This window comes from Phaenicophaeus curvirostris, chromosome 7 (assembly GCF_032191515.1).
Source record: "Phaenicophaeus curvirostris isolate KB17595 chromosome 7, BPBGC_Pcur_1.0, whole genome shotgun sequence".
In the NCBI taxonomy this organism is placed as follows: Eukaryota; Metazoa; Chordata; class Aves; order Cuculiformes; family Cuculidae; genus Phaenicophaeus; species Phaenicophaeus curvirostris.
Genome location: NC_091398.1, coordinates 13,990,603 through 14,004,526, shown reverse-complemented (window position 1 = coordinate 14,004,526; position 13,924 = coordinate 13,990,603). Strand labels below are relative to the sequence as shown.

The following is a 13,924-nucleotide window of genomic DNA, read 5'->3' as shown; positions in this document are numbered from 1 at the left end:
TAACTGTTTTTACTGCCTAAATACGTTTTTAGTACTTGAGCATCCAGGTGGATTCAATTGTGCTTGCAATTTTGCAGACATTAAAGAGGGAGACTAAATGACTGAGGCGGAGGAAAGAGAACACTCCTGCGAGACAGCCTGATGCACAGGCTGGAGCACAGCACAGCGCTCAGGAGCCTCAAAGCCGAGTCCTTTCTTGACCACTGACTGACAAATGTTTTAAGGCCAGGCATAGCAAATGCAATGCAAATGTTCTCTGTGTCTTTTACAAAAATAATACCGGCTGAAACCTTCAGCCAGTGTAAACTGTCAAATAACAGAGGTTACTGAGTCCAACAGAAGCAGGATGACAAGCCAGATAGAAATCTGGTCAGCTGTTAAGAACAAGAACTTTCTCCCTGAGCACCTTTTCCAAAAGAAGCATGTGATATGGCATGAATATTAGCAACACTTGAACTGTTATAAAATACATTTTAAAAAAGAGGAATTATTTAAATCCAAATATGTGATTCTGACAGGCTAAAGCACACTTAGAAGTGATATATTTTATGTCAGTAACTGTTTACAGAACCATAGCCTTCACCGATACTCAAAATCCATTTCACTTCTCACAGAAGTTTTCATTAAGAAATAATATACAAGGCACACTAAACACTGTCAGGCCAAACACATTCTACTGTTTATTACACATATTACATTCTTAAATAAAAATGCGTCACATAACATTTTTGCATAGATATCTTACAATATACCAATTTAAAAAAGAATTATGAAACAGACCAGTAACAAAAATAAATTTTTTCTTCATTAATAATTTTGTAACATTAACATACCACCATCATATAATACAAATAATATTTTTAAATCTTAAGACTTTTTGTACAGCAAAAAAACTGACAAAGTAATATATTTATATATATATAGATATAAAAAGCTTAAAAAAAATAAAATGTCAAAAAAAGGCAGAACTGAGGGCTACAAGATTGGGTACTTCTGTGATATATTAGAAATACCAGAGTAGGCCTGAGAGAACGTGACCGAGGGCATCTCCAAAATGCACTTGTCAGACACATCTGGTAAAAGAAAAATTATAGTGCAAAATGAAAGTCCTTCAAGCAATATTGTTTTGTTGTTTTTGTTGTTTTTTTTTAAATAGGGAGCATTCATAGTTTTTGTTGTTGTTGCTAAAAAAAATCCCCAAATAAAAAATCTAATGTGTAGCAGAGAGCAAGAAAGGTTTCAAATGACAAGAAAGAAAACAGGCCACTTTACAAAGCAAGGAAAAAAAAGATCTCAGCTTGTATTCATTTTTTTTTCAACTAGATGAGGACACACATTAAGCGAAGGCCTTGTTTCTAAGAGAAAAGCTGTCATGGTTTATATGCAGTGCTTTCAGAACCAGGTACTTAAGTTGCTGTGAGAACCTTTCTGTAAAGGTGTCTTAATTGAAGCATTTCTTACACTTTAGCTTAACTGCACAAGATGCCAACACAACCTCAATCTGGGCAATCAAGTCATAGATGCAGATACAAAATTATTTTAACTAGACCAGTATTTTAGGATAGGGCAACTTCCCTAGTAGAGACACGGCCTTGGTAACAAAGTAGTGTTCAAACCAGCATTTTGATCTGCTTCCAGAATCTGGCAGGTCTGGGGTTTAAAATACAGAGCAATGGGTAAAATGTATGTTGCAAAATATAAAGATCAGCCCTTCAGCCATCTGGCCTTGCAGGGACTGCATGTTAGCTTTTCACTTCCCCAAGAACCCAACAATAAAGGCTAAAATTGTCACCTTTCTGTCCATTCTAGTTCATTTTTAGTGTGTTCATGCTAAGCCCTCGTCCCCCTCCCTTCCCGCCTCCCCTCCCAGTCCCCAGATTTGCAGCCTACTCATTCCCAGTACACAGCAACAGGTATTTCCCAGCATCATTGAAAACTCTTACAGAAGCTGACATGATTCCTAAAATGCAGTGGCAACAACAAGTGCCCTCCCTAAATCAAAGCAATAGGCACAGTTGGCTACTACAAACTGTAAGTCAGTAGCTCAGTTTCCTCTTCTGCGTGGGTACACACAGTGTGCTGTTGCACATCCACACCCACGCAGAGACAGGGTGGAGAATCTGTTTTCTGGCAGTATAGAGAAGTTAGGACCAAAGCACTTAAAAAAAATTCATCAAAGCTTTCATTCTGAAAATCGCAAAGAGTTCCAACTTTAACTATTACACAAAAAAATGCTATTAACAAGCATTAAGGAAAACTATAAAACCCTGTTTGAAAAATGACACCTGCATTTGACAGTTTTCAGGTAGGGGAACCCATTCGTGAGGTGATAAAGGCAGCCTACCCCTGTCTCCACTTTTTAATGTATATAATTTATATATACAACTATATAATTATATATATAACTTATATAGTACAAGTATGTCTTGGACTTCTTCCTCTAAGGGAGGAGGAAAGTCTCAATTTTACAAGGTAGATCTTAGTACCTGGCAGGCCAGATCCTACTGTTCTTACAACGCTAAACCTTGCCCCTGAAGCCAGCATAGAGCTGTGGAGGAGAAAGACTGCAGTAGTCATCCCTAAACTATTAATAAAAAGAGACACAAATGGGACAAAAGGAAGAAGAATATTTGAACTTGATCTAGAGACGATCGTTCAAGAAGGCATAGAATTGATGCTAATGAAAGACAGGCAAGACTTGTCAATGAGTAACTGTAACATCTTGGGAGGAAATAATTTGCAGTTTTCAAGACAGACTTAAATATTTGAGTTGCTGTCAAGCATTGTTTTTGTTCTTTGTATGTAGGGATCTTTGCAAGTGATATTTTCTCTCTGAAATCAGCAAAAAGTATTTTATAAGAATGTTGGGTTAGAGGCATCACCCAGGATATGAAAGCTTAAAACCAGTCTTACTGGGTGGAATGTCAGGATTTGCCAAGTCCTGAATCAAGAATAAAAGCCCTTGATCCAGTGTGTGCTGGCCTAGTAACATTAAATTATTTACAGAATTTTCCTCCATTTTAATTTTTAAATTTCACAGGTTTGACACATTTTAAAGGAAAGAGAAGGCAGAGAAAAGGAAACACTTAAACAAGCTAGGTCTTCATTAGCTTTGTCAAAAGCACCAATTATGACCTAAACAGATTACGTTTAATAAGAACAACAACCTTTGTGTCAAGAGACAGTTAAAAAGCCGAAATTGTCTCAGGACAGGTAAAAATGAGGGGAAAAGCCTGATTCTGTAGATACCAGAAAGGTCACAGATAGGATATACTCAATCACTGCAACTGTCATATTGATCAACTCCATTTTAGCAGCACACCCTAGTGATTAGTTATCTTTTTATTCCTCAAGTTCCAAAACAGTTGCAAAAGCAAGGATCCCAGGGCTCCTCTTGCATTCAGGCTCTTCTTCCCCATCCGTGTTTGGTCAGTGCATTCCATGCATTAAGTGAAAATGTGCTAGACCGGAAAAAACAGTAAACCCAATTCCAAAAACTCTGAGGAAAATAAGAATTAATTAAAAAACAAAAATCCATGTTCACTTTTGTAGAAATATATGTTGGCTTAGATTCCAGGTCCTGGGAAGACCCAAGACACCGCATAGGTCTTCCAGGCTACCAAACTTGTTTCCATGTCTGGTTGGTCCCTGCAACTGTTATATATCTCACGGTAGGATATTGCTTCAAACTGGTTCGCTAAGGGGCTTGGGTTTTTTTAAGTTTTCCTAAGGCTGTCTCAGGAAGAAGCATTATAAGGTTTAATAAGGATGAAACTATCAGAATTGGAGAGAAATCCGACAGACCAGTTCTACAGTGTGTTCCACCACCACAAGACAGGGAAGAAATAGACCCAGTACATATTTAATCAGTGAGAGCTCTTAAATGAATCACTGAACCACAGAAAAAATAATATTGGAAGGTACCTCTGGACATCACCTAGTTCAACCCTTTGTTTAAACAACAGTTTAGTTAGATCAGGCTGCTCAGGGCCTTGTCCAAGATGCCTAAAGAATCTAGGATTTTAGTCCATCCTTTCTTTTCTTCATTTGCCAATTTATCCAGGTAATATGATTTTCTAGACTGAGTACTGGCTATAGAAAAAGAACAACTCTGGGATAATGAAAAATACTCTGGGATCCCCTTTTCTATTAGACTGATCTTTATAAAATATATGATATTTTAGGTTGCTTTTTATCTCCTAAGGGAAAAAAAACCCCAGAACAGATAGGTACTGAAGTGTTGTTCTGGTCTAAAAAGTGAGTAAAATACAGTATCATGTTTCCTTGTATTTGATATAGTGTGACTGAAACAGTACATTTTTTACTTTAAGGTAAAACAGCTATGATTATATTGGAAGAACACAATTTTGCTTGCTAGATCTCAAGCTGGTTGTATAGAAAGCATATTTCTATAAGCATATTTTTATACACAGATTCAGCAAATATATGATATAATGTAATATATCAAATCAGTGCTTCCTAAATGATTTTTCGTAAGTCAGTTTTCAAAATAGAATCTTATCATAGAGTACAGCTTGACTTAACTGGATAATGAAAAAATCTGGAAAAAACAAATTATATTAACACTGTAACATATGGAGTATGGATCTGGAATATTCTGTCTGATTTTGGTCTCCCCACTGCAAGAAAACTATTAATATATTGGAGTGAGCGCAGCAGAGAGCCAGCACGGAAATCATGTTCTGGAACATACAATGGATGAAGAGAGGATGGGAGACACGATTCAGCCCTAGGGTTGGGGTAAGGGTAGATCTTAGTGCTGTCCACAAATACCTAACAGAAGGCGTAGAGAAAAAGCCAGACTCTTCTTGGAGGTGCATAGTGGAAGAGGTAATGAAAACAAGTTGGAACACAGAAAATTCCTACTTAACACATGGATTTTTTTTAATTTTCTTTTTTTTTTTGTTTATACCATAAACATGGTCAAATATTGGACCGGCTTGCAAAGAGAGGTTGTTGAATTTCCGTGCCTGGGGATATATAAAACTCAGCTGGACATGGCCCTGAGCAACCAGCTCTAGTTGGAGGTTGGCCAAAATGGTCTCTGAAAGCCTCTTGCCAACTGCACGGTTCTATGATTGACTGCACCACTCCAAATTATTATTTAGCTATTCAGAAAACATGATATTTGCTTTCTTATAATGGCTTTTCTTTTGCAAACATGCATAAATCTAGCACAAGGGAAACAAGGTCAAGCTTCTCCTTTCTACATCTGGATAACTTGGTCCTCAAATGTTACCAAATCATCTATTTATGGGTTTGCTTCCAAGAAGTCCTACAGAGAGGATTCGCCTTTCCTCACTAGTCTGTTTCTACTCATAGTTTACAAACAGAGGACAACTGTAGAACTTTTGCAAGGAGACAGAGGGCTAAAAATGACCTAGCTGTAACAGATTACATAAGTTTGAAGTGCAGAGCTTAAGATACCTATGAAGAAACAAAACTTGTCATTGTGAAAAACAAATCCTGGAATGTGTCACTAATTATGCCTTTTCAAAATGAAGACTTCTACAAAACACCAGTAATGGTTCAAAATTTCAGTAATGACTAAGACACTGGCATACGAACACCCAAAAACTGTGTATACAGGTGAAAAACATTTCCCTTCACGAACAGAAGACATGGTCCCAAAGCCCAAAATTTGGCTTCAAAGTTCAAGACCTGCTACAGAGAATGACTGAGAAATCTGAAATATGATTATGTCTCTTATCCCCCCTTCTCTATGTTTTTTAGGTTGTCTGGATCCACAATTTAGATGTAGGCCTGCCTCTAGAATGAAATAATCAGACATTTCAGCATGTTTTTTTCCATGGGGCCCTTGTTCTGTCATATTCAAATAAGATGTCAACAAGAACATAAATGACAACTGGAAGCAAATAAACAGTCTTGCTTGATTTTTTCCATTTTAAATAAGGGTCTGGTACTTAAACTGTTAGTTAATAATTAAGGTTCATAGACTACCAATAGCACATCCGAAGGCAGGTGTGTTCAGAGGTCAAAGGAGGATATTTATGCAGCTTCACAGCCAACGAGTATCATATTGGTGGGTTAGAAAGCACACATTTTAGGACACTACAGTAATGAAATTCTAGGATTCTCTTATCCTTTTTTTTTAATCTAATGCACTGACTGGATGCTCTACAGTTTCACACAGCTGAGGTTTCAGTTCCCATTAGACATCTGGCAGGATGCTCTATATATTCCAGCGCAAATTGGATTGTAGGGCCCTCAGTCCCAGTGGAACAGCTGGGTTCAATGGCCATAAAAAGTATGCAAATACAGAAGTAGAGAAATACGAGATTGTCAGCAAGCAGTGGCTCCACAAATTTTAAATGTATACATATATATATAGAAGCATATATATATATACACACATATAGAGTACAGTTAGTTTTAAATCTTTGGAATAAACTCAATTACCGTTCTTTCTCTCTTTCTTTCTTTTCTTTCTTTCACTCTCTCTCTTACTATCTCTCATGCCCTTACCACAAATATTATATCATTGTCCTTAAAAGATGGTTAGATTTTGGTCCATATTTCATGCCATATGGACCAGACATCGTATTTCCCCCCTGTCCCCAAAGCGTTCAGTTGACAGTCACAGTGTTTTGTGAAAACTGTGAGGAAAGCAGGGTCTTTTGAGTAAATTAAATCTCTCACTGGAACCAAAGGTTGCAAAATGCTGAGAATTCAAGTGCCAAGGATCCCGGTGACGGCTCTTAAACATCTATTAAGTTTCTTTTTTTGTTCTTTTTCCCCCTAGAGTACAATTTTACCTTCCAAAACATAAGTTAAGGGAAATATTTAACAGTCAACAAGTCAAAACAGTCAAAGGAGGGCAGTTGGCTAATACAGTATAAAAGAGCAGCAATCATTTGTGGCCCACACGCCATTTTGTTTCATTTCTAGACACATCTTGTAGGGATGGTCCAAGAATATACAAAATATACAACCTAATGACCACCTGCCTGCTTGCATAGGCCATTTTTATGGCCCTAAATGCAGTCTTTGGAGTCTGGCCAGTGCCAAATAGTTTCAAATGCAAATTATGGTAAGATACATCTTTTTTGTTTTTCTTTTGTAATGAAGATCTTAATCCACTTTGAGCCAACAAAGTCAAATTATCAATAGGACTGACCGGTGAGCGCAAGAACTTTCCTTCTTGACAGTTCACACAATAGACCAAAATGGATCTTTAGGTTAGTAACACTTTAAACTAATCATTTGGAAAAGCCTCACTGCTGTATGTAAAATCCAACCCTTCCTTCACCGCTCACATTGTTACATTTTTTCATCTAGAAGTGGGCTACAGCATCAACTTGATGAATAGAAAAGGAGGACTTTGATAATTTCTTTAAAAGGCTAATGCTGAATGAAGCCATTGTACTTGGAAGAGGTTCTCAACTTCCCACTCAGAGATCAGAGTAGGATTTTTGGTTTGTGGGTTATTTTGCGTGTAAGATGCTCAACAAAAATTAGCTTTAAATCAAAACATCTGCAGGTGCTCTTTACACAAACAAAGTCTAATGCTTTAAATCGGTTAATACAAGAAAGAGCAAGAAAGAGCAACATAATTCACCACTAAGTCATTGTGGGTTGTGGCTAACATGCTCACATGATGTGGAAGGAATCCTGTTGTTATGCCTGTGTGGCCAGTCCCAGACTGATATCCAGGTGAAGACAAGGAGTTCTGAAGATCACTCGTTCGTGGAGAAAAGAGAAAAAAAATTTTAAGCTTCCAAATAAGCTTTTACAGTTTTTTGTTCAACAAATAAGCAAGAAGTCCTAGCAATGGCAACAAGATGAGATACAGAGATATTAGGTGCTGTTTCTCAGGGGTTTATCCCTTGGCCACTCAGCCATCATGGCAGCAGCTTCCAGAGTCCCTAGTGCATATGTTGTGCAATAGCCAAAACAAAAATTAAAATAAAAACAACCAACAAAAATATAGTCCTCCGAGAAGTCTACATAAACTCAGGCCAAAAAGAGGATATTTGTGTCACAAGTGTCACTCCACAGTCTACTGCCATTAAGGCCACTGGTATTGACTTAAAAGGATCTCAATAGCTCAGTTCTAGGAAGAAGAAACAAAACCAAGACAGGTCAAACTGTCTGTGAGAAGTCTGACGCACTGAACATTAGGAATTCTCAGACAAAGAACAAATGAACCAAGAGGTTAATTTTGGCTACCAAACTGGGATTTGGTTTTCTAGGTCATTGTTTTCCCCCATCTATTTAAAAAGAATGTTAGTGCTACAAATACGCAACTTCAAGATGACATGTTCTCCTACTGAGTTGCACTGAGAAGCAAGTTAAATAAGCCCCTCCTACTGCCGTCCACCTGCAGGGAAGCCTCCTCCGTTTTCTTTGATTTCCACTGGCAAAAACAGGAAAAAATCCAAGAGGGATGAAGCACTGCAAGCAATTGTTCCTTCTCATTGACTTCACCTCTATACCATTTCCTTGCCTGCGTCTTCTCCCATCCAGCTGGGGCAAGGCGTAAAGAACCGATGTACATATTGAAGTATAACTAGGCGCATGACAGTGTGAGCGTGTGGTCTCTGTACAGAGGATTACATGTTCTCTTCTCCTGCAAGGCAGCACGTTGGAACTTGCGTCCCACTTTCATCTCACAACACTTAGCTCAGGGGACATCCATGCCAAGCTGACTGATATTCAGACGTGTCTCTTCATGTGGAGGGCGAGGTGATCAGACCTGGAAAAACACCTGCAAAATAAAGCAAGGGGGAAACGAAATAAATACAGGATTTGAGAAAACATAGTTCCTGCTATTTCCTCCCTACGTACAGGAGGAAATAAACATCCAGATTTAGATGCATTCCTTGTATTACCTATGGATTGCCACCAAACCCCTGTATGATTGACCTTTGTGACGACAGGTGGCCAACTATCTTCACAGTTAAACAGACTATTCTTCTTTCTCTGTTCCTTTCCCTCCCCCTCCTTTCACTGAGTCAAACACCAGGGAACAGTGCTCATCTATGCACCCACGGTATAAAATCCAATATTTAGTACAGGTGTGTGTGCATTAAAAAAAAAAAGGAAATAAAAGAAGTCAGTTTTGCTGAAGTATTCAGCAACACCCATTCAAAAAAACACCAGCTTTCTCAAGTGCCCAATAAATGCAAAAAACACGGCAGTACGATGCCAGTTTTGAAAGCTGAATTCTCATTTCTAACTCCAAACTGGAAGGGAAGCTGGATCAGAGTTTGGAGGCTGACAATCCGTCAGGCTACATATCTGTCCCATTCTCTCTACTAGGAATTTGGGTGGTAATATGTGGCTGCTGCTGAATGCTATCTCCCTGAAGGATGCTGAGAGAAGACAAGGTGTTTTACCTATTCTGTAAGAGCGAAAATTGAAAGACAGTGAAAGCAAAGAAATTGTAAATCACAAAAGTGTGGTAAAACCAGGAAAAAAAATGCCAGGTTTTAACTTCTGCTCTTTATCCACAAATCCATTTTTCTCAATCTCTTAAGAAAATGTAATGACATTCTGAACACGTAGATGGATGCTGATGAGACAGACTTAGAGCAGCGACCCGAGAGGACTAGTTGAGTTTTAGGGTTGGTCTAAATATGCAGTTAATTGAGAAGAAGGTAGGGCATGAATTTGAAATGAAGCATCTATTCTTGATTAACTCCCTCTCTAAAGGCTTATGATTGCCTTTTTCTGAAATGACTTAATCCACTTGGGAAGTGGGTTAAGATACTCAGAATAAAAACACGCTTACTCCTGGAGAAGAGCAACTCCACAAAGAGTTAATCAGGAATTACTATTCTAGAATAGCTGCCTTGTAGTAAACACGCTGCAGGGCACTCACAGCAGCAGGAACAGCAGCCCAAATTCAGACACTTCACATCACCAAGATATTGTCAGAGTGATCAGGGGAATAAGCTCTCAGGAGGACAAATGCTTTCTTTCCCTGTCGTTCTAGATATACCCCATTTTACTAAGACTGCCAGTAAGCAAGAATATTTTTTTGACTTCACATCCATTAAAAAAGTGACTGAAAGCACCAACCCATTTCACACCCACCATCACAGTGTCATTAAAGATATGTATGGCACCAGGAGCACTCCGCTGGACAAGCAGGCGGTGGTTCTGGCTGCCTACCTCAAAGCTGTAAAATGGAGCCTGATCATCAGAGCTCCAATAGATACTTCAAGTTGAGCACTAAAACCTGAGAGGTTTCCAAGTTCTCTGCAAATATTAGTTTGCCTTCTTTCCACCCTAAGCCATTAGACAGTGGCTTATTTAATTTTACTAATAGCAAAAAGCATCTACTGTAATTATCACACAAACCCTCACACATCTGTGGCTTTTGAGTAAACTGGTTTTGCAGGCTCCAAGGGCACTATGAAAAGCTACTTCCAGAACTGCCTTGCCTGTAACATCTTTTCACTCTCCCACATATTTAGGAGTATCAAAGAGCCACCAATACTAGTCTGAAGAACATCCAAATGACTTATTGTGAGAATCTGGGTAGCTCATACATGGACCTGAATGCATTTCCAAAAAAGCAATAGCTGACTATTTCATATTTTTCCGAAACGAAAAGGTAAAAGATTTTGAATTGAACTACTCTGTAAAAAAAGCCAAAAAAAAGAACACTCAGTCTAAAAGCAAACACTCAGAGGATGAACACCCTAGCAGAGAAAGGCTGAGGAAGAGAACAACTGTAAGAATGAAGATATTTTAAATAGTTAGGGGATCTTTTCTGTCCCTCTGGCGGTATTCCCCTACACAACAACCTATCTGCATTTATGCAGAGATAAGTGATCAAGAGGGTCGATTTTAAGACAAAGGAACTTCATAAGAAGAGGATTTCCACAAGAAAAGCTAGACACTCATCTTCCGTGAATGAACATAGCTCTGCTCCAGTCAGCTGTTCCCCACTGATCTGTAGCAGCTTACAGGGGGGTTAATACCTTTAGTGTGGCAATAATTAAAAAGAAAGACTTCGAAATAGGATAGAGGCTGCATTCCTTAAAGCTCCTACATGAAGCACAGTGAGACAGACATGAATGTGACAATGGACACTTGGCTTTCAACACAGCAGGCTCAGCACAGCTAGAATCTTCTAGCCCTAGGATGCCAAAATACACCCTCGGACCAGTATCTCTCATCAGTCTAAACTCAGAAAGCAGCATGCTCTGGCTACAAGGGCTGCCAAAACAAAACAACAGCTTGAGTGGCTTCCAAAAAGACATGCACCAGCTGGCACTCCAGTCTAGGTCTAGTCATAAGACCACCACCCAAGCACAGCTTTTCGTCTCCAATTGTCTCTATTACAGATGCAACCCAGGAAAAAGTATGCTGAGTCACAGCACAGCAAGATCTGTTAAAAACACGGATTCAATACACTGCTTCACATCAATAACCACAGTATTAGCATCCAGTACATTTTTCAGCCCTAGTATACTTTTATAGCTAATAAAGTGGTACCATATTTGCTAAATTATAGCTAATAAAACAATACAATACTAATTCTTCACATTCTCCTGCTGACTAATTTGGCTAGTTCTATCTCTTGGTAAGGCTGGTGGATGCAGGCATTTATTTTCAACAATAAAACAGTCACTACAAAATCTTGTAGCTAAATCACACTGTCAAAAAAGCTATTGATCATTGGGAACTTTTTTTGCCTCACGGAACTAGAGGCAGCAGTGGAAGAGGCTCCACTGGATAAGCTGTCAAGGGAAACTCCTTTATTCCCAAACTAAGAAACAGCAGCTTGCTCGTCTCTAGTCCTGCCTGTGAGATAAGACCTTGCTCTACAACCTTTCCAGTTCCAGACCAGCTTTGCACATTGTACGTGGACCCATCACAGTCCTCCCCATCATCTCTCCCCAAGTCCAGCTCTTCCTAGAACGGACAGTTTATGCTGGTGTAAGACATTCTAATTCTCAAAGTCCTACAGTGATACGTGATGCATAAACTCCCTCTTCCCAAACGCAATTCCTTCCTTTCTCTTTTTGCTCTATCTCCTTAGCAACACAGTGCTGCACAGCACTGAGGCCTCTGCAGAAGAAAGAGAAGGTAACTACAATGAGAATAGAATATATTGCTCAACCATCTTTCTTACCAGCTGTAGATTTTCCATTGCGGGATGTGTTCGCTCCAGCTAAGTATGCTCTTAGCTTACTGTCAAAAAGGAAACCCTGTGTGCAAGCATTCGTGCATGCACACACAGAGGAATATAAACCCCAATAGTCTGGCACTAAACTGCTATCTCCTAAGCACATATTTATGCTAAACAGGCAAGCGCCACTACCACATCATCCCATTCACCTTGGAGGGCCAAGGGCTTGCACTGTGCGAGGAATATAACTCTACCCTGTGTTTCTGAAGAGCATAATTCCTGGGGAATGTGAATAACCAGCAAATCCCTGGCGTATGGAAGGCACTAGGGAGCTGTATACTGCTTTCTACACCACTTTAGCTGATTCTCCTTTCTCCCTTGCAGCCACCAAACCACACACCATTTGCAGTACATATGGTGCTACTCAAACCAGCAGTAGTCTGCCAGCTATATCTAACAATGTGATCTGTGGGCTGCATGACGTTGGGATAGGGCTGGGACAGCAGGAGAAGAGATCTTCATATCAGTTTTGTTTTAAAATTGACCTGTGCACAGAGGACATGAATACCCTTTTGATGTCAGCCAGAAGGTCAGAGGCAAATGCATCTGAAAGCAGCCTGGAAAGGGAATTGCAGCCAGACTGTGTGCATGATATTCCCCTTCTTTGCTATTTGAATCTCCACTTTCATGCTCTAATTGCCAAGGTATGGCCTTCACCTCTGAACAACAGGCATATGTTTTGTACTATGTCAGTGTTGTTAAAAGTAGCTCCAAAAGACTCAAAGTTTAGCAAGCCACAATGCCTGAGGGAGTGACTACTGTCAGTAATGGTGAGTGCAATAAAGGGTAGCAGTTCAAATATGGAGAAACTCTTCCCCAGCTGGTAACCCTGGTTCAGTAAGGAGTGTCTTTAACATTAAGTGTCTGCCTAAATAGACTTTAGGCTTTAGGACAGTTTTAGGCACACGCTTCAGTGCTTGCTTGAGGTGACACCTGCAATAGATGGTAGGAGAGAGAGCTGTGAATGAGAAAAGAAGGAGAAATAGGGGTATGGCAGTGAGCCAAAAGAAAAACAGGCACTGTCATTCTACAAGCTTGCAAAACGGACTGGGAGAGTAGAGACGGTTATGTGCACGGACTTTAACATTGCACAATCTCCAGCACTCCTAACTTATTAAGGAAATAATAAATATTTTTCCTTCATATACAGATGCAGCTGAAGAAGAGAAAATGCATTAGATGATTACAGGAACATATCTCTCCACTGCAGTGACTGAGCTGGCTGTCAAAGAAAAAAACTAGGTGGGAAGGGATATGTAGAGGCAGAAGAATGAATACTAAACAAAGGGCTGAAAGAGACTGAGGAGTTGAAAATACTGACTGTATTGCTTTAGATCTCTGCTAAAAATATTTTCTGTCCTGACACAGAAACCCTGGGGCTTTGTGTGTGTGTGTGTGTGTGTGTGTGTGTGTGTGTGTGTGTGTTTTGGGGGCTAGAATGGACGATTTGTGAAAAGAGAAAGGCAATGCCTTACATTTGAAACAGAGAACATAACTGTTCCCCTTCACAGAGATGCTTACACAAAAGCAGAACTCCAAGATCCCTATTTGGCTTATCCTGTCCCTCACTCTGAGCAAACAAAACATAATCCAGGGATAAACTAAAAGATAATCCAAGAGGAAGCCCTCCATGGGGGGAGGGGGGCAGGAAGAGGGGAGACAAGGGGAGAAGAGCACTTAAGGAGATGAAGCTCTTGGAAAGGCAGGATGTGAAAATGATCGAATTTCCTTCCCATA

The 13,924-nt window shown here is 39.5% G+C and overlaps 1 protein-coding gene across 2 annotated transcripts in view; it reads right to left on the bottom strand.

Moving 5' to 3' along the window:
• Positions 1-657: 657 nt before the first annotated feature.
• Positions 658-13,924, bottom strand: part of KLF7 (KLF transcription factor 7) — a 63,559-nt gene continuing 50,292 nt past the window's right edge. For both annotated transcript variants that reach the window (XM_069860799.1, XM_069860800.1), the window contains one exon: positions 658-8,749. In XM_069860799.1, coding sequence (XP_069716900.1) covers positions 8,698-8,749 — 52 coding nt within the window. In that variant the 3' untranslated portion in view covers positions 658-8,697. The remainder of the gene's footprint in view (positions 8,750-13,924) is intronic.